This window comes from Otolemur garnettii, unplaced genomic scaffold (assembly GCF_000181295.1).
Source record: "Otolemur garnettii isolate 467f Iridium unplaced genomic scaffold, OtoGar3 scaffold00024, whole genome shotgun sequence".
Taxonomy (NCBI): Eukaryota; Metazoa; Chordata; class Mammalia; order Primates; family Galagidae; genus Otolemur; species Otolemur garnettii.
Window position 1 is genome coordinate 3,328,174 of NW_003852419.1, and position 21,401 is coordinate 3,349,574.

At 54.4% G+C, this 21,401-nt stretch overlaps 1 protein-coding gene and 1 long non-coding RNA gene across 3 annotated transcripts; one reads left to right on the plus strand and one right to left on the minus strand.

The window, feature by feature from the left end:
- Positions 1–523: 523 nt before the first annotated feature.
- Positions 524–5,774, minus strand: LOC100954500. Its single transcript, XR_001161194.1, has 2 exons — positions 5,635–5,774; positions 524–792 (listed from the first exon to the last, which is right to left on the minus strand). It is a non-coding gene; the product is annotated as an uncharacterized LOC100954500 (long non-coding RNA).
- A 2,837-nt stretch (positions 5,775–8,611) lies between these two features.
- On the plus strand, positions 8,612–15,610 carry SIX3 (SIX homeobox 3). 2 transcript variants are annotated; one of them, XM_023512102.1, is made up of 3 exons: positions 8,612–8,744; positions 12,401–13,193; positions 14,938–15,130. In XM_023512102.1, the coding sequence occupies exons 1-3, from the start codon at positions 8,720–8,722 to the stop codon at positions 15,128–15,130; spliced, it is 1,011 nt and encodes a 336-aa protein (XP_023367870.1). In that variant the 5' UTR covers positions 8,612–8,719. The 2 variants fall into 2 exon arrangements, with proteins under 2 accessions (XP_023367870.1, XP_003787931.1); XM_003787883.3 differs by lacking the exon at positions 8,612–8,744 and having other exon boundaries at positions 12,211–13,193; positions 14,938–15,610.
- The last annotated feature ends 5,791 nt before the right edge of the window (positions 15,611–21,401 follow it).

Below are 21,401 nucleotides of genomic sequence, written 5' to 3' on the forward strand. Positions count from 1 at the left end.
GCCGGCTGGGGGCTGGAAGGAAGTGCGCAGTGTGGCAAGAGCGCTGAACAAAGCCCTCTCGGGAGCCCCGTCACCCTGCGGTGACCCCGGGCCCGCCCCGCTGAGCCACCGCGCTCCCGGGCCTTGCCTCCGAGCAGGCCGCAGCGCTAGGCGGGCGCACGCCAGGCGCTCCGGGGGCTCGGGCCGGCGCCGCAGCTGCCCAGGCCTGGGCTCTTCTTGGTCCCCGCAGCCTGAACCCGCGGTCCTCCCCAAAGTCGTGAGGGACAGAGCGGCTGGCGGTCAAGCCTCACCCCGCCTGGAGAGCCAACAGAGCGAGGCTGAGGGGAGGCTCCATGCTGATGTCTTCCGTCTGGTAATGGGGAGACTCGGGGATGCGCTGGAGCCACAACTCTGTCAGCTGTCGGGAGAGGTCTGGGGGGCTCCCCCGTGGACGGAGGTGAGACACCAACTTCGCCGCGACTCCTGCTTCCTAGAGAAGGGCCCGGCTGAGGAGGCGGCGGGAGGGGACTGTTGCAAACAGCTGTTCCTCATACATATTTCATTACACAATCAGATAATGCGTCCCACCACCTTCTCAATTATTCACAGATAAACATTTTCAAGACGTTTTGACATCTGTCTTAGTGCCTGCTATTAATTTAGTAATCACTGTAGTTAAAAATGTATGGGATTTTTGCCGTCGGAGCACCTCCTCTCCGGCGCGGGCCCAGTGTTGGGCTGCGGCTGGGAGGCAGGGCCCTCTGGGAATGAAGACACCTTTGGAGGTGAGACGACCGCTCTAGCGCGTTGACACTGTTGATGGAAGGGATTAAAAGGGTATCAGGTTATTTTCATTTACTGTTGAAGACGATGACTGCCCCCACTCACCCACGTACCCTCTTCATTTTCCCACCCTAGCCCTGGACCCCACCACGAAGTTCAGCCCTTTGCTTCGGGCAGTGGAAAGGTCTAGACTCATCCAGGAGAAGAGAGCCTGCAAGGAAAACACAGGCAACCCTAGTCGGCTTAGAGAGAGACAGAACCAGCATAATAGGGGAGAATGATTTCCCCGCAACAAAACACCTAACAGCACAAAGATCCCCACTCGAGGGGTCACAACCCCCTGCGGTTAGCCCTGAGCCTTGTGGCCCTGGCAGAGGTGACAAGGGCGTTTTGGGAAAGACAGAAAAAAATAAATTCGCTCCAGTGACTGTACACGGGGCATTTGGGGCTAAGAGAAAACGAGTTGCTTTTCTGCTTGAGTGATAAATGTTGCAATGGGCATAGCTATGTACACACAATAGTTTTTAAAATCAGACAAGCAGAGTTTGAAGAACCTTGCAGAATTGGAAGTAATAACAAACATTTCCAACTCCAAATGCTGTTATTTATTATTGGGAAGGCTCTAGCTAAACTCTCCAAAGAAGGGGGACAAAAATACCCACACCCAAAAATGAACCTAGTTTGTTTCTTTGTGTTCTGAATCTTAGCGGCAGAGGGATGAAAGTTACACTTTGAGTTTAAGAGTGATGTCTCTGTATCCATTTCTCGCTCTTTCTGCCATCGTCTCTTTTCCAGGTGAGTCAGCAGGTGGACTCTCATTTGGGAATGAGGAAAACCAAATCTGGGGAAAGAAAAATGGCCTTGGAAGAAACTGCCTTTCAACAAAGATTAAGTGGCTCCGAAGTGATTTTACTATTTATTGTTCAAAACATCCACAAGAACAAAGTCTTGCTAAAATTTCCAGGAATTAAATGTATCTAAAAAGAAAAGGAAATAGTGCCCCCCAAAGAGAAGAAATTTTCCCCTACTCACACCCCCATACCCCCTCTGTTTCTAGGGCAACTATATCTGCAGAAACATGTCCTCCTGTGGTGTTTTCGGGTGGTTTATTTCTTCATCACAAAATGGACTCGCCTTTGCCCCTTGGAGGGTGGTCATCAGACTTGTTGGCCCAAAAGGTCCTCCCCCCTCTTTTCTTTTTCCTTTTTTCTTCTCTTTCTTTTCTTCTTCCTCTTCCCCTTCCTCTCCCTCTCCCTCTTCTCCTCCTACGCCTTCTTCTTTTGGCCTAAAGTCTTTCTGGACTTACCCCTTACCCTCTACTTTCAAATGAGAGAGGGAGGCTCAGAAAATGTGCTCAAAAGAAGAGGAAGCTGAGAAAGAAGGTGAAGTGGAAGGGAGAGTGTACCACTGCATCCAGGGAGATTGCTTCTTCTCCAGGAAACCCCCCACAGTAGCCACCAGGAATGGACAGGCAAACGGAACTGACACTAAAAAAACTAGCCACTCTGGCAGTCCCTCTCTGCAACCCCTCGGCTGGGTAAAGATGGAGGAGCTGTGCCTGGGACTGGGGAGCAGGGGTTGAGAATGTCCCAATATCTCACAAGGAAAATTTTTATAAGTTAAATAATTGCATTTGGCTTGAAATGTTCTTTTATAGATGTATTTGATATACAGGGTATTGGGATGAGGCAGTAAGGTGTGGGTCTGAGCTAATAGGTCCTTTTTAATAACTAAATTTGGGAAAGAGGAGTGAAAGGGGACAAAACAGGGGTCTTTCAGCTTCTTGTATCCCAGTTAGAGGATTCGTAAGAATTTCCAGGAGGGAGGACTTTTATGCTCTCCACATAAATAATTCCAAGTGCAATCTCCTAGGCCAAAAATAATAGCAAACAGATAAGTATTTTAAAAAACCCAGTTGACATAAATCTTTCTTAGATTGCCCTCTTCTGAGTGTCTCAAATACCCCTCTAACAGAAAGCCACTTGGCCCAGGTGCCTACATCCTCCGCCAACTCTCCCTCTGTGCGGCTTCCTGAGCATCTGCCCTTGTGGCTGGGGTCACTCCAGGCAGCACTGTGGCTTCTAAAAATCAGCATCTGGACAACTGGGTGTGCACACGAGCATTCGAATAATTATGCCTGTGGACACTTCTTTATTTCTCAGATTCTTCTGTTAGTGTTTATTTAACTCTTCCATGTGTATTTCGGTACAATTGCTTGTACATTTCATGCACAGTCAGGTGAGTCAGATTGAGTCTGAGCTGGAGAGTGCTCTAACCCCTGGGTCTGCGTGGGGAGGAGGAAGTGCGTAAGTGCAAACACGGGGCTTTGGGTGGAACGAAAGGCCGCTGGGGCTCCAGTGCCCTCTAGGCCTCTTTTATACCTTAATTTGCCCAATATCACAACCTTTCAGGAGCGAGACCCTCAGATACGATCCCACACCTGGCCACCTTTCAGGGAGGATGGGACCAGCCTCTACTACCTCTTTCGATGGATTGCGGCAAGACCAGGCCATATGGGGTGGGGCCTGGAGGCAGAGGTCGTGAGGTCTCCTGCACACCTCATCCAAGCCACTTAGCTGCCCAATACGCCCCGGGGCTCTGGGTAGGGTGGGAACCCAATAGTGGAAATCCTGGCACCTCCAGGTGAGTGATCTGCACATCTGGGGGCAAAACTCTTCCAAAAACCTCAGTATTTGTAACTCGGAACTGGCCTGGACCCGCCCCCTTGACCCCTCCTCCAGCCCCCATCGCGTTTTGCCAAGCTCAGCGAACATCCATAGCGCACCCCCAAGCACCTTGGGGCCTCTCCATCCTTCAGGGGTCCTCAGGGTAGTCCTATGAGCCTGGATCAGGAAGAAAGGGGACCAGGAAGAGGCCATGGCTCTCCTGCGGCGCTTGGATCTACTCCTCTACCAGAATCTGTCTTTTTCGCCGGTGCTTCTGCTTGTCCCAGAGGCCGGCGAGGGACACCTCTCAGTGCTCAGGGGTGAGGGGTGTGGTGCGTGTGCACGTGTTCTCATGGGACTGGAAGCGGTTCCTTAGGCGTTCCTGAAATCTGGCAGATGTGTTTTCTCTCGAAAAAGATGTAGACTTGCGGTTAACTTCAGATCAGTTTGTTCTTAAAGGGCGAAAGTCAGTCCGACCGGTAGTCCTTGAATCTGGCTCTCCTGCTCATTCTCGAAAAGTGAAACCACCTCTCCCCTCCCTCATACATCTTTCCAGGCCAGGTCCCAGGGTCTGGACTCCAGACCTCAGAGGCCTGAAAGGCTGAGGCCCTTCAAGTGTGCCCGGGTGCCCACTTAGGGTCAGGCTGGAAAACCAAAGGGAGAAAATGAGAGGTCCCACAACATCCATTGCAGGGTGGGGTCCCGACCTTGGCTTTTTGGATCAAAGCACCTGGCAGCTCACCAAGTCTGGAATCCAGATGGGCCGCGGAGGAGGGAGAGAGGGATGGTGAGGAAGTTGGGTTGGTACAAGATGGAAGTGGAGATAGAAAGAGGGAAGAAAAATAAACAAGACCAGATGGGGGTGTGCAGATTGGTCAGGATGGGATGGGGATGCAGTTGGGGCTGCCTCAGAAAGCTCCGGCTTTTCACCCTGCTACAGGGAGGTGCGTCTGACTGAGCCGGTTGCCTCCCCCCAAATAAAGCTAATGATGTAGTAATTTAGGAGGGGGTGAGGGGTTGGGCAAAAGGAGGGAGGGGAGAGGGTGGGGAACGCATGCCCCAAGAGCGAAGGCAAACAGCTGTGGAAACGCTGCCCGAGGCTCAGGCTTCCCAACAGGTTAGCTATACCGGGATCCACCCGGCATTTCGCAGGAGGGAGGGGAGTGCAGAGCGAGAGGGGGAGAGAGCCTCACCAGAGGACAGAGGGAGGGAGGGAGAGAGATAGCAGCCAGAGAGCGCACAGCGCAGCTTAAGACCAGAGACTTACTAATGAATATTTATCCGCCGCTGCTTCATGCTCCCGGCTTCCCTTACCTTTCTGCAGGTAAGATCGGTCCTGCGCCCAATCCCTGGGGCCCTCTTAGTTCTTTCGGTCGGGGCGCCGGTGGCTGGGCAGGAGGGCTCTTGGAAGGCTGGGGGTTGGGGGAAGGGCAGCTCTGCTCCGCGTTGGGCTTGGGTTCCGGGGCGTGAGATGCCGCACGACCAAAAACCGTGTATGGGCCACCTGTATGGAATGGTTGTGCGTGTGTACGTGTGTGAGAGACAGAGACTGCACCCACCAGCACGCGACTATTTCTGGCACGCTTTCGGGACATTTCCCCACTTTTCACTCGGACGCCCTGGATTTCTTGCCTTGCCTGTCTCTGATTCTCCTCCCCCTCTTCTCCCCCGCTCCACGCCCCCATCCCACCCCACTCCTCTGTACCTTACCCCAGCCCTACCCCTGGCTGCTGAGACGCTCTTCTGCGGGCTATTGTACTGCTGGCGTGGACTCACTCAGGCGGGATCCTGGGTCTCTCACGAAAGAGAATGAATAGTTTGGTTTCCTCAGTAAACCCACACACAAAGGCCGCCCGCCACCGTCTGTCCCCCTTCCTGTAGGCTTCGCTCTTGAGGTACTACGGCGCTCTCTTTCTCTTTCCCCGTCTTGGGGGCCCAGGGCCCAGACTAGAGAGTTAAGAGTGGTTGGGACTCGGGGGTACAGAGCGGAACTCCTTGAGGGTCTCCATCCAGGCTTCCTGGGCTGGAAACTGGAGCCCGAAGACTCCCAGGGAAGGGCATCGCTTCCCCTTACCAGTACCACCCGGTCCATCCAGCGGGAGGAGCGCTGGGAACTCCGGTCTGCCGAGGGGGAAAGAGGGAGGGGACAGGGAAGGGGGTCGGGGAGGGGCTGACGATATAACAAGAATTCTTTAAACCAACTTACCCGGACACCTGTTGAGACTCCACTCGGGGTCTGCTGGCTCCGGAGCTGCCGAAAGGTGGATACACAAAACCAAAAGCCAAAGTTGGAAGAAGAAAATTCTTTCTCTGATCATGCTGAGAGCGGCTGGCCAGGCTCACAGCTCTGCCCTAGGGTTGGCCGGCTGTAGTGCCAAGAGCGAATTTGCTAGGTCCCGCCACCCCAGAGCCCCCCTCATCCCACGCTTCCACGGCCAGACTCTGAGTCTGCGGAGTCGACTCTCAGGGTCCTGCGGCGGCAGCTCAGCTTAAGCCGGGGCAGGCTTTCTAAGCCCTACTCAGAAGTCAAGAGCAGCAGCGCAGCCGCTTCACGTAGCCTTTCATGCCTGGGCCGCTCCTTATTCTTGTGCCTCGGCCTTTCCGGGCGCCCTCGGACAAAACCTCCAGAGCCGGGCCGTTCCCTTCAGACTAAATCCCCTTCGGGGTCAGTGGCCACCAGAACCCGGCCGCGCGCCTCTCCTGCCAGCCCAGTGGCTCTTAAAGAGTCTCAACCCCTCCGCCCTGCGCGCTCCCTCGACCCCCGCCTCCCCGCCCCTCTCCTCCTGATTTAGCCCCCCACGCCGACGCCTGAGGTCCCTGCTGCCCCGAGCATTGCACGCAGGACTCCCAGCCCCCTCCCCTCGCCTCCTCCCCTGAGCAGCCGGTGGGCCTGGCCTTGAGGCCACAAGGCTTAGTTCTCCCCTCTGCCTCAGGTCCCCTTTCTCACCAACAGCTTCCGCTCTTCGCCTCCCACCCCTACTTTTGCCCTTTGGGCGGATCAAGGCCTGGGCACTCTCTTTGCCCAGCTCAGAGATGTTCCTTAAAGATTGTCAATTTAGGCTTGAATTGGGGGTTTGTGGGACGGGAAATTGGGCAGGGCATGCCAGTGGAGCTAGAGAGAAAGGAAGAGGAGGGGACAGGATGAACTTAGAGGGTTCTCCTACCTCAGAGCCTACCTGGCCTCTTGGCAGAGGGTGAGGGCTTGACCCTAACCATTCCTTCCTAGAGATGGCCACCCTAGAATGGGGTCCTGACGTTACCAACCTGACCAGAACCACTGTGTGTCTGAGGGATTGTGACTGTGGGCATATATTGGGGATAGGGTGATCCAGAAGGCTCTGTGTGGATCTAGGAATGTCCTTCTTCCCAAACCCAATGCATTAATTCCCCTAAAGGTAACATTTAAGGACTCAAGAGCTGGGTATGCAAGGAGCAAGTGAGAGGCGACCTCGAGTTCCAATCGTCCAGGTAAAAGGGTGTTGGAGGAGAGAGGAGGCAGAAAGGGAAGTCTACTTTTTGAGGGCTGAAACACAAATTTCTAACAGAGTTTCTTATGTTTACTGGCCAAGCACAGTCACCTGCCCCACCAAGAAGAGGGAGGTGGATGATTGCTTTGGTTCATCTTTCCTTCTAAAACTGTCCCACTCTGCCTCTCTCCTGGGCATGCATCAGGCCCAGTCTCACCGCCCTAGCAGCCAGCCTGCCGAATAGAGGATGGTTCTGCCTAGGGTGCTTGCTTTATGCCTCCCCAGGACTAGCATGATTAAAAAGACCAGAGAAGGGATGGTTTTCTTGAGTAGCGGGGCAGATGCTGGATAAGCTATGGTACCTTCCCTATTGCCAACTGTCGTAACATTTGACTATCTAGGCTCTGCACCCGGTTAAGGAAATGATAGGGCTGAGCTGCCCATCTTTTCTCAAATTTAAGACCTAGCACAGCAGTTCTGCCTGTGAGAAGGGATCTTTGGGAAAAAGTGTGTGGCCACCCAGCAGTGGAGACCAAAGGAACTTGAGGAGAAAGGAAGATGGAAGGCTAAACTTCCGCTGGGCATCTGGCCTCTGGCACTCCATAGTAGTCCAGATGCACCTTTAAGGAACTGGGGTGTCTAATTGATTTGCAATTAGTTCTCCTGGGAGAAGTTGGCAGTGCACACCCTGGGCTAGATCCTGTCACTGCAAAAGTCACCTCTCTACCATCACCACCACTTACAACCAGTATGCCTTATATGCCTCAAGCCTTGAGGCCTTCTCTCTCAGGATTGTGTCACCACTGCGGGCTGAACTAGGTTTGTGCCTACCCTCCTGCGTCTGGCAGTAGGAGGTGTGGCGGTTCAAGATAGAGCCAAATTTTCCTTGTTTGAGGATGGGGGGGGGCGGGGGGGCCTTTAGCGGGCGGCGGGGCTCATTAGGCAGAGCCGGGTGCCGAGAGGTGCGCGCCGCCGGCCCCTGAGGCCGCTTTTGAGCGGCCGGGGAGGCTTCATTAAGCGGCGCTAACAAGGCGTACAAATGCCAGGCCCAGCAGCTTTCTTGCAATGCTGGGGCCTTAGCAGGGCGCCGGGCTAATGAGGGTCATTCAAAGGGGCTGATCAAATATTCAAATTTCCCCGCACGCCAGGAACTTTTATGCAAGGAGAAAGTTGAGGCAACTGAGCTGTGTTTACGGTCCTGGGCGACAATTGCTTCGAGCGCCGGTCCCCGGAGGCTAAGACTGGGGGGTGGGGCGGGGGCGATGGGAGGGAGTAGTTGTTGTTGTTGTTGTTTTTCAAAGGAAAGTAATCGGGGTCCTTGAAGGGCTTCGCCGCCTCCCCGCCTGCGTGCTGCGCTCCCCTGCGCCCTCCCTGGCTGCCCGCGCCAACCGCCTCAGTTTGCAGCTTGCGGTGAGGCCCTGACTGCGGGCCACCCGGCCAGCTCCCTCCTCCAGACGTCCTGGGAGCCGGAAGGGGCGCTGCCTCCCCCAGACCTTCCCCCGGCCGTCTGGATCTGCTGCTTATTGCTGAACTAGGCCGAATGGGTGCAGCTGCCCCAGCCCTCCCTACCCTTCTTTCCTGGAGGCCTGCAGCCTCATTGGCTTTCCCTGTAAACCCAAACAAGGAGAGAGTGGGACATCTCTGAGGCAATTCTCCTAATGACAGCCTTGAGACTTTCCCAGCGCTGGGGTTGGGGGTATTTGTAAAGAAATTTCCAGTAGGTCCTGGTAGGAGGAGAACGCTCTCCTACCCAAGCACCTTCTTTTCTTCCTGCACCACCTGAACGCTGTCTTTCCGATTCTCAGGGCGGAGATCGGAGCCGGTATGATGGCAATTTTGTTCTGCACAGGTAACTGGACTTGTATGGGCCGCAAGTCCCAAACCTTGCTGTCTGAGCAGCCAGAGAGCAGAGGAGAGACCTAGAGGCTTCGCAGGCCTCTGTCCACCCGGGCTTGCCACTCTGAGGGACCTAGGGTGCAGGTACACCTCCGCGGGACACCCCCTCCAAGAGTTCCCCAGGCTTAGCCCCAGCCTTTCCCCTACAAGATAGCCTAGTCCCCAGACCAGCAAGGAAGACAGCCTGGGGTTGGGAACTCAAGGTCTCTCTCTGCTCCTATCCTCCTCGCCAATGCCTAGCGCCTGGGGATGTGGGAGGGGAAGCTCTGGTGCTCCACAGCTCCCCTTCCCACCCAGACACACACAACACCTCTAGATTGAGCCCTGGAAGCCTGCGCCCCTAGTCCCACCGGGAGCCAGTCGGGCCACCTTGCCGAGGACCAGCCTCCCTCCTCCCTGCCCAGCTCTCGGGACACTCAACTTACCGGCTCCAGGCGGCGGGCGTGGTGCTTCGGCCACAGCGGAGAGGCTCTGGCGACAGAGGGTCCGCGAGGTGGGCTTGGGTGGGTGGTGGTGTGGGGCTCGGCTTCGCAGGGAGGCGCAGACAGCTCTGGGCTGCCACCCGCCTCGCCAGGTCCCGGCGCACAAAGCTGCGCGCCTTGCCGCCACCCTCAGCCTGGTTTTGCGCTCCCGAGGCCGCCACTGGAGCAGGCGGGGTTCGGCGGGTAGGCAGACGCTGGGGCAGAGGCTGGGGGGCGGGGGTGTGTGTGTCGCCGAGCGGTGTCTCAGCCCCACTTGCCTCAATTCTCCCAGAGTAAAGACGGTTTTTGATTTTAGCGCTTTCGGCAGGGCCAGTGGCACCTGCCCAGCCTCCCACCGGGCTGGCCCGGCTACAGCGAGGAGAGGCCAGGTCGCCCCCACCAGGAGGCGGGGGTTGCGGGGACGGGGAGGAGACTGGCCGGGTTCATCCGCCCGCCCGGCGCCTGGGTCCCCGGCTCCGGGGGATGCAGTTTCGGGGTCACGAGCTGCTTTCAAAAAGTTGAACACAATATTCGGAAACCCACCCGTAGGAATTCTCCCCCCACACGCGGCACAATACCCACTCCCCTCCCCTTTTTCATTCCTTCCTCCTCCGCTTCCTCCTCCTGCCCCTTCCCCCCTCCCACCCTTCAGCCTATAATCCTTCCCCTACTAGAGAAAGGGATCAGGAAGAAAAGATGAAGTGTCTGTTTTTGTGTCCCAACCTTTGGGCTCTTTCTGGGCCGGCAGTGAACGACTGCCCAGAGCTTTGCAGCTGAGCGGAAAAGGGCTCAAGGCCGGGAAGAAAATACATGACGGGGAAAGAACTGAAATTGGGCTTGGTGGGTCTTGCCTTTGAGGGATTATTTTTCTGCCCCAGTCATCAGGTTTAGGACCCGCTACCTTCTTCTTCCACCCCCCCACCCCCCGCTGCCCCGAGCCTAGTGAGCCAGTGTGGCCCCACAGGCCAACCCAGAACCTCCCTTCTGCCTGCAGCCTCCTTACACTTCTCCGCCCGCTCTCTGAGGCCTGACGCTGCGGGAGTCAAGGCCTAACCAGGCCCGGAGCTCTGAGTTTAGGAGCTGGGACACTCACAGCCCCAGTCACGTTAGATTTCCCATTTAAATTCTCTCCCCAATCTCTCTTTCTCTCGTCCCTCATTGAGATCTCCAAAGTGGTGTGGACCCGGCGCCTCGCCCCCAGATCTGCATCGGAATGCAGAAAAGATCTTTAAAAAAAAAAAAAAGTTTTGAATTCCTCAATGATTTTTCTTCTGGAAAGGCAGCTTAGGATAATTATTTCAGCTTTATTGAGGGCAGATTAGTTAAAGTCTGGGCGCTGCGTTTCAATACGCGTTGTACACGGCCGACAATGTGGGCATTGTTGGCTACTGTGTGTGAATCCATTCAACATATACACTTTTTAACACCAAACCAAGTCTTGTCTAAATATACACAGTGCGTGGGGAAAGACGTCTCTGACCCCGACAAATCTTCGTAAATCACACTTCCATAGTTACAGAAGCCTCACAAAGGGAGGCCGGGCTTAAGATGCTGATTACATCTTCTTAAAAGCGACATACCTAAGAATAAATATCCACGCCTGGCCTGAAGGCTATGGTGGCCAGAGGGAGGGAGGGGTCTGTTTTAGGCTTGTAATGATACTTTTCTTGAGAAATTAGATAGTTTTAAAAATAATAATTATTATCTTACAATATGAGCAAACTAGCAATTTTCAAGCCTTATCCACTTCATATCCAGGTGGCTGGCCTCCAAAGTTTGAGGAGCTGGAGCTGATGGGCAGGGCCAGAGCTCCTAGTGTGTATGTTTGGGGAGGACAGACAACTTCAGGGCTTCCTGAGGTCCAGAAGGCTCCCTGGCTTCTCCTCTGCCACAGTTCCTTCACGACTCCTTAGGGAAGCAGCTGAATTTGGGCAGGAAACAAAGAGTTGAGTTGCTTTTTAAGATGGGGGAAAAGTACTGTTTGGAGGGTTATTTTAAAATATATGTTGATGGGAGGAATTGAGGCTTTTTGGCTGGGAAAGCGGGGAATAAAGAGGAGCCCTACTAATACGAGAGAGTCGGGGTAAATGTAGCGGAGGGAACCGGACGGGGGAGGCCAGAGCGGCCCCTAGCGCCCGGGGTCCCGGGCTCAGGCTGCTGGGGCCAGATGCCCAGAATCTGGGACCTGTGGCGGGCCGAGGCCTGCCGGGCCAGGGTCGATGCTCAGCGGGCCCCATGATCTCATCCTTCTTTTCTTCCTTGCCACTATTAGTGCTCACATAGGCAGAAAGAGGCGGCCCCCGACGTGCACACCATGTGCAAACCACGCCGCATCTGCTGGCCCACAGCCTCTCTTTGCAGGCTGGACCGCCAGTCTTCCTGAAGTGTGGGGGAGCCTCTGGTTTCCCAACAAAATCCCCCCTCTAATTGCACATCCCATTCAACTACTCTGTGCCATGGCTTTTCGAATCTCTGGATCAACTTTTTTGGGGAAGAGGGAAGAAGAAGGCTCAGAGACAGCAACAGAGAAAAGAGAAGAGAAGAGAGAGGGGGGAATAGATCAGATTAAGAGTTACAAAGATTAAAAAAATTCTCTTTCTCCCCCTCCTCCCTCCTTCCTTTCTCCCCCTCCCCCCTCCGGCTAAGTGGTAAAACCGTCCTTACGTTCTCGGTATTGATTGGCAGGGCTGACAGTGATTGGCAGTGGTTGCCGTGGCAACGCCACAACGACACGCCACAGACCAATAGAAAAGCGAAACAAAATGTTTCAATGCTGCACTCACTGTGGATTTAGGGGAGATATTATGAGGCTGTTGTCATTAGGGCGATTGCTGTGGAATCGCTGAATCTTGACTCGGCGGTGGTTGGCTCTCGCGCTCCCTCTCCCTCTGTCTCGGGTTCTCTGCGCGCGCGCACCGGGCCGCTCTCCTTCCTCCCTCTCTATGTGGCTGCGCGGGTGTGTGTGTGTGTGGATGTGTGTGGGGTGTGGGTGTCCCTTACGCCCTTCCTCCTCCCCCTCCTCCTGCTCCCCCCTCCTTCCCTTCTCCTCCTCCCCCCTCTCCTCTCCCTCCTCCTGGTCCTCATCGCCCCTCTCCTCCTCTTCCTCCCCTCTCTCTTCCTCTCCCTGAATTTTCTCCTCTCCTCTCAGGTCAGTCCATGGTATTCCGCTCCCCCCTAGACCTCTATTCCTCCCACTTCTTGTTGCCAAACTTCTCCGATTCTCACCACCGCTCCCTACTTCTGGCGAGTAGCGGCTGCGGGAACGGCGCGGGAGGCGGCGGCGGCTGCGGGAACGGCGCGGGAGGCGGCGGTGCTGGCGGAGCAGGCGGCGGCGGCGGCGGCTCCAGGGCCCCCCCGGAAGAGTTGTCCATGTTCCAGCTGCCCACCCTCAACTTCTCGCCGGAGCAGGTGGCCAGCGTCTGTGAGACGCTGGAGGAGACGGGCGACATCGAGCGGCTGGGCCGCTTTCTCTGGTCGCTGCCGGTGGCCCCCGGGGCGTGCGAGGCCATCAACAAACACGAGTCTATCCTGCGCGCGCGCGCTGTGGTCGCCTTCCACACTGGCAACTTCCGCGACCTCTACCACATTCTGGAGAACCACAAGTTCACTAAGGAGTCCCACGGCAAGCTGCAGGCCATGTGGCTCGAGGCTCACTACCAGGAGGCCGAGAAGCTGCGCGGCCGCCCACTCGGCCCGGTGGACAAGTACCGCGTGCGCAAGAAGTTCCCGCTGCCGCGCACCATCTGGGACGGCGAGCAGAAGACGCATTGCTTCAAGGAGCGGACTCGGAGCCTGCTGCGGGAGTGGTATCTGCAGGACCCCTACCCTAACCCCAGCAAGAAACGCGAACTGGCGCAGGCCACCGGCCTCACTCCCACACAAGTAGGCAACTGGTTTAAGAACCGGCGGCAGCGCGACCGCGCCGCGGCGGCCAAGAACAGGTTAGTGTGGGGCTGCGGCCCGGCTACAGCCTCCAGGGCCGGGGAAGGGCAGAGGGGTTGAAACGGGGGCGAGCGGGCTCGGTAGGGGCGGTAGCGGAGAGCGCGGAGGAAGCCGAGACTCCCCGGCCGGTTTGAGAAAAGTTCCCGCTTGCCTGGCGCGTGCAAGAGGGGTGGACTGTGGGTTTATTGATTGCTTTGACCAAGAGGGGCTTTGGAGAGTGTGTGCGAGTGCCCACAGCCCCGGATCCCGGCCTTGAGAGGCAGAGCGGCGCGCTGCACCCGCGCCCGCCTCCTCAGCCCTGACGCCAGCTCGAGCTCCTCTGGAGCCTAGAGACAGGAAAGGAAGGAAAGCTCTCCTTGTCATCTGGTTCTTACTTCACATGCACTACAAAAACCTGAGAGAAATCCACGAACATCAGGGACAGAAATGTGATCCCGGGTCTCTGTTACAAAGGGAAAAGGCCGGAGGCCACCGCGCAGCCGGCCTTCTTCCCGCAATATTGTAAGTTGCCTGACCCGGAGCGGGCGAGCTGGCTGGGAGTGGAGAGGCCTACAAAGTAAGAGAGATGGAGAGAGAGAGAGGGAGAGAGAGAGAGAGAAGGGAGAGAGATCTAGCCTTCCTGCCCAGGCCGAAGTCATCCCTTCGGTCGTCTAAGTTGGGAAGCAGGCAGGAGCAGCCCGGCTGCTGGCAAGTTGGCCGCAAAGTCACAAAGTTGTACCAGGTTGACTGTGTTAAGAGCTGGGCCTGGGAGGAGGAAATGAACCAGAGGGAAAAGGAGGATAGGGGAAAGGAGTGGGGAGAGAAGGGAGAAAGAAGAGAGGAAGGTGAGTGAAACCCTGAGCTGGACCGACTCTCCCTAGAAAGACCAAGGGCCTGGTGCACCTCAGGCAGTAGGGCCCCAGCTGCTGACAGCTGTCGTAGGTGGGGCTGGGTGTGAGCTCCCGGGATGTGTGCGGGTTTAAGATGGCCAGGTCTGAGCCCATAGCCCTCTCCTCCCTGCCAATGGAGTGCACGTTTTTCCCCTGATGAGGAGAGCCCCCATGGCCGGGAGAAGACCTCCTTGTGGAGAGAACTCTCAAACATTTAGGTTAGGGCAGCCTGTTCGCACTGCGGGAAAGAGGCATCTGGAGACTGTTCTTTCCTCCTCTCTTGCCTTTCTCTTCCCACTCTCTGTCCCTCTTTCTCCACTTTTCCGCTTCCAGCTTCCCTGTTTTCTCTTTCCCTGATCCTGCGCCCTGCCTAGGGATCCAGAAAGAAAAGCTGGTCGGTTTTACCCGGAAGATGGGAGGGTGAGAACCCTGCAGTTCTGGGTGTGTTTAGGGAAGAGAGAGCAGGAGATATTGAGCGAACCCCACCGTCCCGGGCAGCTGGCTTAGTCTGAAGAGCCCTAGGAGCTGGGGAGGAAGAATCACCCTGCCCTGTCCCTCTCTGACTTCCACCCTTCCAGGGCTGGGCTGCAATTACCGCGTGCGCCCAGGCTTCCCCGGGCGGGAGGCCTCGGGCTCTGCCTCTCCTCTGAGGCCGATCCTTATCTGGGAAGCCTTGGGAAGCTCTGGGAAGCCCTGGGGAAGACAGCCGGAGCCTAGACCCGAGCTTGGGGGGTGGGGGCTACGTGGCGCTCAAGGAGCGGCGGGGTGCCTGGAGGAGGGGAAGAGCGCAGAGAGCAGAGTCGGGGCGGCGGCACGGGGGAGCCTGGTGGCGGGCAGCTGTGTCAGGGCGGGCGCGGCTGTCTTTCTCCCGCAGGCTCCAGCACCAGGCCATTGGACCGAGCGGCATGCGCTCGCTGGCCGAACCCGGCTGCCCCACGCACGGCTCGGCAGAGTCGCCGTCCACGGCGGCCAGCCCGACCACCAGCGTGTCCAGCCTGACGGAGCGCGCGGACACCGGCACTTCCATCCTCTCGGTAACCTCCAGCGACTCGGAATGTGATGTATGATAGCCAAGGCCACCCTCCTCCCCCTCTTACCCTCCTACCTCCTCTTTTCCCTTCTCCTCCCAGACCTCCTCCTCTTCCTCCTCCTCCATTCCCAGAACAAACCGAAATCAGGATACACAACCACACACACACAAGTCCACACACATTCCCACCCCAGCCAAAAATATATTAAAAAACCGTGAAAAATAACAAATTAACCGCAAACTATCTACAATCCCCAACCTCCATCTACCAACAAGACCACCCTAAAAGGACCGCGACGCCAACAGACAGTCAGACGCTGATGTTGCGGGCAGAAAACATAAAAGAGGTGACAATTGTATACTTTCTAGGACAAGCACGGCTTCTCCTTTCGGTTCCCACGGACCGGCACCCCACCTGCATGACGATTTATTTGTATCTGGGAAAATATTCTCTCTAGTTAAAAATGATTTTAAAAGAGACGACTATACAAAACCCAATCACCACCACGACGACAAGACGACAGAAGCAAAACAGACAAAAGGAAAAAATAAAATAAAATCGCCATCTCTGTTCTGAATTTGTTAAGAAAGAAAAAAAAAAAAAAAAGAACTCCTTGAGAGGGAAATAGCAAATGTTTCTCGCCTTTTGTTGCTCTCTCTCTCTCTTTCTCCCTCTCTTGCTCTCTTCTTTCTCTTCCTTCTCTCTGTTTTTAAGTCCAAGTATTGGTCAGACAAGATGCAATCTTCTGTTTTTTGTTCAGCAGACAATCATTTTCTTCGTAAGCACCTTTTTCTCTCCACTCTGTCACTGCCTCTGTGGGTACTGGTTATAAATGTGGAAAAAGAATAGTTATGACTGTAACAGATTTTTATTTTTATTTCAAAATTTTATATGAATTATGTATATCTTAATGATCGGTCATTTTCCCAGTTTGTAATATATGTGTAGAAATTGCCTGTATATGATATTGCTTTTTCTCCTCTCCCTGACTCTTTCTTTCTCTCTTCTCCCTCTTGCTCCCACCCTCCTTGCTCACCTGTCTCTTTCCTTTTTGGGGTTCTCCTCCCACTCAGTGTTCCTGGCGTTAACTTGGCAGTCAAGGCCTGGCGTGGTGGCCTGGGTTAGGAAGTGGGACCCCATTGCTGGCAAAAGCAGAGAGTGAGACTGTAGTATTCTTATGCAAAAGCTATTTCAAGTATTTCTTAGCAGCTATGGAAGTATCTCTCACTCCCCGTAGGGCGCTTTTACTGTTATCTTGAACTGCGTGTTTATCTATATGTAAAAACTTTCTAAAGCAAATACAGTATTCTCCATTTTCTTATCACTCCCACTGCCTGGTGTTTTTGTCCGCCCCAGGCCCGAACCCCCAGGGTGCAGCGGCGGGGCCTTCAGACTTCGCTTCCACTTCTGCTCGGCCGCCACCGCCGCTGCCTGAGCCCGGGCCAGATTTCAGTGCCCGGTCTGAGCTTTTGGGGAGTGGTGGGAAGATAGGAACAGACCCTTCAAAAAAGAAACAAAGTCAAATCCCAAGCAAAAAGGCCTACAAGGCGTAGGGGGAGAGGGCTACCACCGGTTCCTCCTCTGCGAGATGCCAGACCCATAGAACCTCGGTGCACCATCATCCGGAATTGTAGCCTGGCAGCGGCCCTTGTGGGTCTTTGGGGTGTGGGGGACATCTTTCCATGGTTGTTGCTTTGTTTTTTTAAAGGGGCAACACACAAGGTTACCAAACCCAAGCATCTATCCCTAGCAAAGCTGACAGGTTTTGTCTTTGGTTCTTTTGGGGTGGAGGAGAGAAATGAAGAGAACTGTGGCTCCGATGGGGAAGGTAGGGAGAGTGAGGGAAAAGGGAGTTTGTGGAGTTTAGGGCCTAGAATAGGATGGATTCCCTTCCTCATGGCCAGTGTGTGCATCTGTGTGACTTACTTTAGGGCTCTTAATCGGTTTCCCTGAAATTTCTTCCTATCCTTTGGGATGCATCTCTCAAGCCCCTAATATATTTCAGAGTTGGTTTACACTTTAACATGAAAATCAAAACATCACCACCTCTTGCCTCTTGCTAACCATGTTCCTACTGGCCCCAGGCCTCCCTTCCCTGTGCAGAAGTCCCCACAGTTTCCTGGGATGGCTCTTGTGGGCCATCTATTTGGTACTCTGGGCCAGGCGGCCTGTGCCCAAGAAGGAGCCAAAGAAGCAATTTCAGAAAACTTGCCTTTACTTGAAAGTCCAATTTCCGAAGAGAGGAGGATTAGGGAGAAACGTGCCTGGAATTTCTCACCCGTTTCTAAACTAATTCTGACTTCTGATTTCCTTTTGTCCCCATCCTCAGCAGTGCCAGGAGGTTTATGCTGACTGGGCTGGGCTGGCCAGAGAAGCAGTCTGGGCCAGAGGTGTCCTGGGTGTGCAATTGGAGCCTTGCGTGCCCACAGCCCACCTTTGCCTGTTGGGGAAGTTTCCGTATGCACGCTCATTGGAAGTGTGGCAACCAGCCAACCTCCCGAGCCTCCAAGTTTTATGGCCTAATACATGTTGTCAGAATCTCTGCACATTTTGGGAAAAATGTCTCTTGTACTGCCACATCTCAAGCAATATTGACCCAGGTGGTAGGAATTTGAGAAAGAGCTACCTGGATTCTACCCAGCTTGAACCTCTATTCCAGGATGAGGAACTCTTGTCATCTACCCTTGTTTTGTTTTGTTTTTTTTTTAAGATAACTATTCACCTACTTGACCCAGAGCTTCAGCCTGGAAGCCTGCCTCAGAATGGAGGGTCTGGATGGGCCCTGCCCAGTCAACAAACTAGAACTGATGGACGAAAGGAGAGTGACTCCTGGAGGGCCTAGGCAGTGACACCAGGAAGTAGGTTCCTTTTTGTCTGGGAACAGGAGACAAACTTGGAAGTTAAAATGATTCCTTTTCTCAACATATTCAACAAAGAAAGCAGGTTTGAGGGATCTGCTACCCACTCCTGCATTGCAGAAAACAGGTTATTAGACTGCACAGCAGCCTTCAGCTTTGAAGGGCCTCGCCCTACTGGGTGTCACCAGCCAGTTGTCTATCTTGTTCTGCACTCTCTCTCATGTCCTACGTTTCTATCCAGGTCTGCACAAATACCAATACTCTCTCTTTGTACTTTGTCCCTCCAGGAGGGACATGTGTGTTTGTTGTGGGTGGTGTGTACGTGTACAGTTCTGGGTACAAGGCTGTCACCACTCCATCAGGGTCTGCATACAAAAGGACATGTGTGATGTTTCATATAAATGTGCATGCCATTCATCCTTTTTGTGTTTTCATGTATACTGACTAATGTAAGTACTTGTGTGCAGGTCTGAGGCTTGGGTAGCTTATGTGTAATCGATTCCACAAGGAATACATATGAAGGTGGCTCCAGTACACCTCCCAGGTTCTGTGTGTATGGGACCTTTCTGTGCAGTGGACATGTGGCTTGTGGGGCTTGATTCTGGTGGACATGTATGAGTGCTCTTGTTTTAGTCAGTACACAGGTATGACTGTCACACTGCCCACCCATAACAGGCCTTCCTGTCTCTTTAGGAAATAGGGGTCCACAATGGGTATTAGGGCTTTGGGGAGCTGGTCTCTTTGGCTTTCCTTTTAGCCTGATATACTGGGGATGTTGGTCAGTTTGTCTTCTGTTCCTTTAAACATTGGAATGAAGGAAAACCGGTCTCTTTCTGGGTTACCTCTTACTGGCTGCTGCAGGTTCTCTTTCCAGGTCCCTCAAAGCCATGGTCAAAGCAGTTAACAACCCATGGGCTGCTCAGGCAGAGCTCAAGGGCAAGGCTGGGCTAAAGCCCTGCTTGCAAAAAAGCCATTTCAGCTTAAAGCCCTGCCTGCAGAAAAGCCATTTCAGCTGCTATGCCCGGCTCTTCCTTCCTGGGAATGTTGTGGATTTTGCCTGGGCCAGGACAGTGTGTGCTTCTGTGTGCACCTCCTGGGCCTAGGTCACGCTGGATAAGTGGGCCTAAATCTTAACCATCAGTCCTCTCTGTCCTGGCTGGCCCCTCTCCTTCTGTGTCACCCAATGCCCAGTGCCAGGCACAGCTCTGCCCAGCATTCCAGTTGTTGCCCTCTGGCTGGCAGCCTTCCCTGTGTGCTTGGGCCTCTGTGTACCTGGGCTGCCTACTCTAGTGTATGAGCAATTTGAGGAATAACAGCTAATTTGGTGATTTTCTTTTCTTTCTTTCATCCCTCCAAGAAAACAAAGGCAATTCAGGATTTGCATTGGAAACAGGTGGAATGAGGTGTGAAAGTGGGCAAATCTGTATCAAAGTCTTTGACCCTTAGAAGCTACCTGCCAAAAGTAGCCCTTCTGGCCTGCTCACCACATCCCTCCCCTTCTCCAGCCCCAGTGCTGAGCCCCCACCCAGCCCCTCTTCTTGCCCGCTCCAATCCTGCAGGATCAACTGCCCAATGCCAGTGCAGTTCATTCTCCCTGGGGGACCCACAGCTGATTAAAATGAAATAACCCAGAAGCTGGATAGCACTGAGCAGAGACACAGATGAATAGTGGGGCTGGAGTCCTATAAGCCTGGCCAGTCCTAGCTGGGATTGGGGTTGAAGATGGTGGGACCTGCCAGGGTCGCTGGACCTGGATGTGGGGCTGGCTTCTGTGATGCACTAGGAATACTGGCATATTGCAGACTCAGCCCCTCACCCAAGTCACCAGAGCCTATAGCCTAGTCTTAGGCCTGTGGCTCCTTGGGAGCATTCAGCCTCCTTGAGTAGGGGACATCCCTTCTCCCTCTCCCTGTTTTCCTCTGTCTCTGTGGCCCTCTTGGTCCCAGCCTAGGCCTTTGTGTGGCTGTCACCTGGAGCATTGCTGGTGCCTCAGGGGCTTTCCCTAGGCCCTCCTCCTATCCTCTCCACCCCCAAGCACTGGAGCTGAGACACCCTGCCTGCCCAACACTGGGCCCCAGGTACTCAGGCCCCCACAGCTGCCCACTGCCTGGGCCCTTTCCGGCCCCAGCTAAGCTGATCCTCCCCTGCCCGGTGTTCGGTGTTGTTCCGAGGGAGGGTGAGAGGGAGCCATGGAGGAGGGGAGCAGCACTAGCCCGGCTCCAATTTCTTCGGTCAGCTGAGCACAACTTTCCATTCGAGTGTATTCATGCAGCAGCCAATTGAGCTCCACTGTGCCAGGCGGGGCTCGGTGGGAGGGGGCAGGCACAGCCAGGCTGACAGAGGCTACACACCACCCACCCACACATACACACACACACACACACACACACACTCAATTCATCTACATGAATAATCCCCCTCATGTTATATGCACACCTCGCCCCCTAGCCATGTCATCAGAAACGCAGTGAAGCCCTTTCCCTCACCCACCTGCCCCCAGAGCAGTTTCCCAGCACCCACAGACCTGTTTCTCTGCACAGCACAAGGCCTGCCTTTCTGATTTCCCCTTTACAGATTCAACATCGGTCCTCACACAGAAAGGCAAGAATCCTTCATCCTCCCCCTCTGCAGGCACACTCTCCAGGATGCACGCTCTCCAAACCTGCACAGTCGCGCGCGCACACACACATGCCCATCTCCACAACTGCACCTCGCTTTGCTCCAGAGCCACTCAGATTCACACAATAGAAAAACACATCTGTGTAAAACAGCATTGCCACGACTAGGCATTGAGTACATAGCTTGTCACATACACATAGTGTACTGGGGCTCACCAAAAGTTCACACCCAAGAGAGGGGGCAGATAAGCAATAAATCCAGCCAGAAAACCCAGCCCCTAGACATTCACCAGGACAAACACGCAAAGGATATGCAGAGGAAACCTTCAGACACACATCCATACCTTCAAGCCAACTCAGTGACAAAAGAAGTACCACTCAGAGGCACCTTGACCTCCAAACCACATAGCCTGACTCTAGGGACTTGGAGACCACTGTTTATCCAACTCACCCACTTCCATTTCTATCTCTCTCTCTCTCCCTCCCTCTTTCTCTCTCTTACACTCTCTCTCTCTCTCTCTCTCTCACAGAGCAGACCAGGTTCTCAAAGAAGACAGGTAGAGAACTAGATAAGCATCTTCAGAGAAATATGCCTATTCTATTCTCAGGAGTAAACAGGTGAATAGGGTCCCTCACTTTATAATCCACCCCGAAATGTCCAGGATATGCTGTTTACAGAGCTAGAAGAGAAACAGAGTAAAGAGGAAAAGAAATTAGAGTGGGGAGAAAGGCAAAAGGAGAAAGAAGAGAAAGAAAGGAGAGAGGAGTTGAAAAAAAGTGAGGAGAGGAGAGAGAGAGAGAGGATGGAAGGGGGGCAGAAGTAGGAAGGAT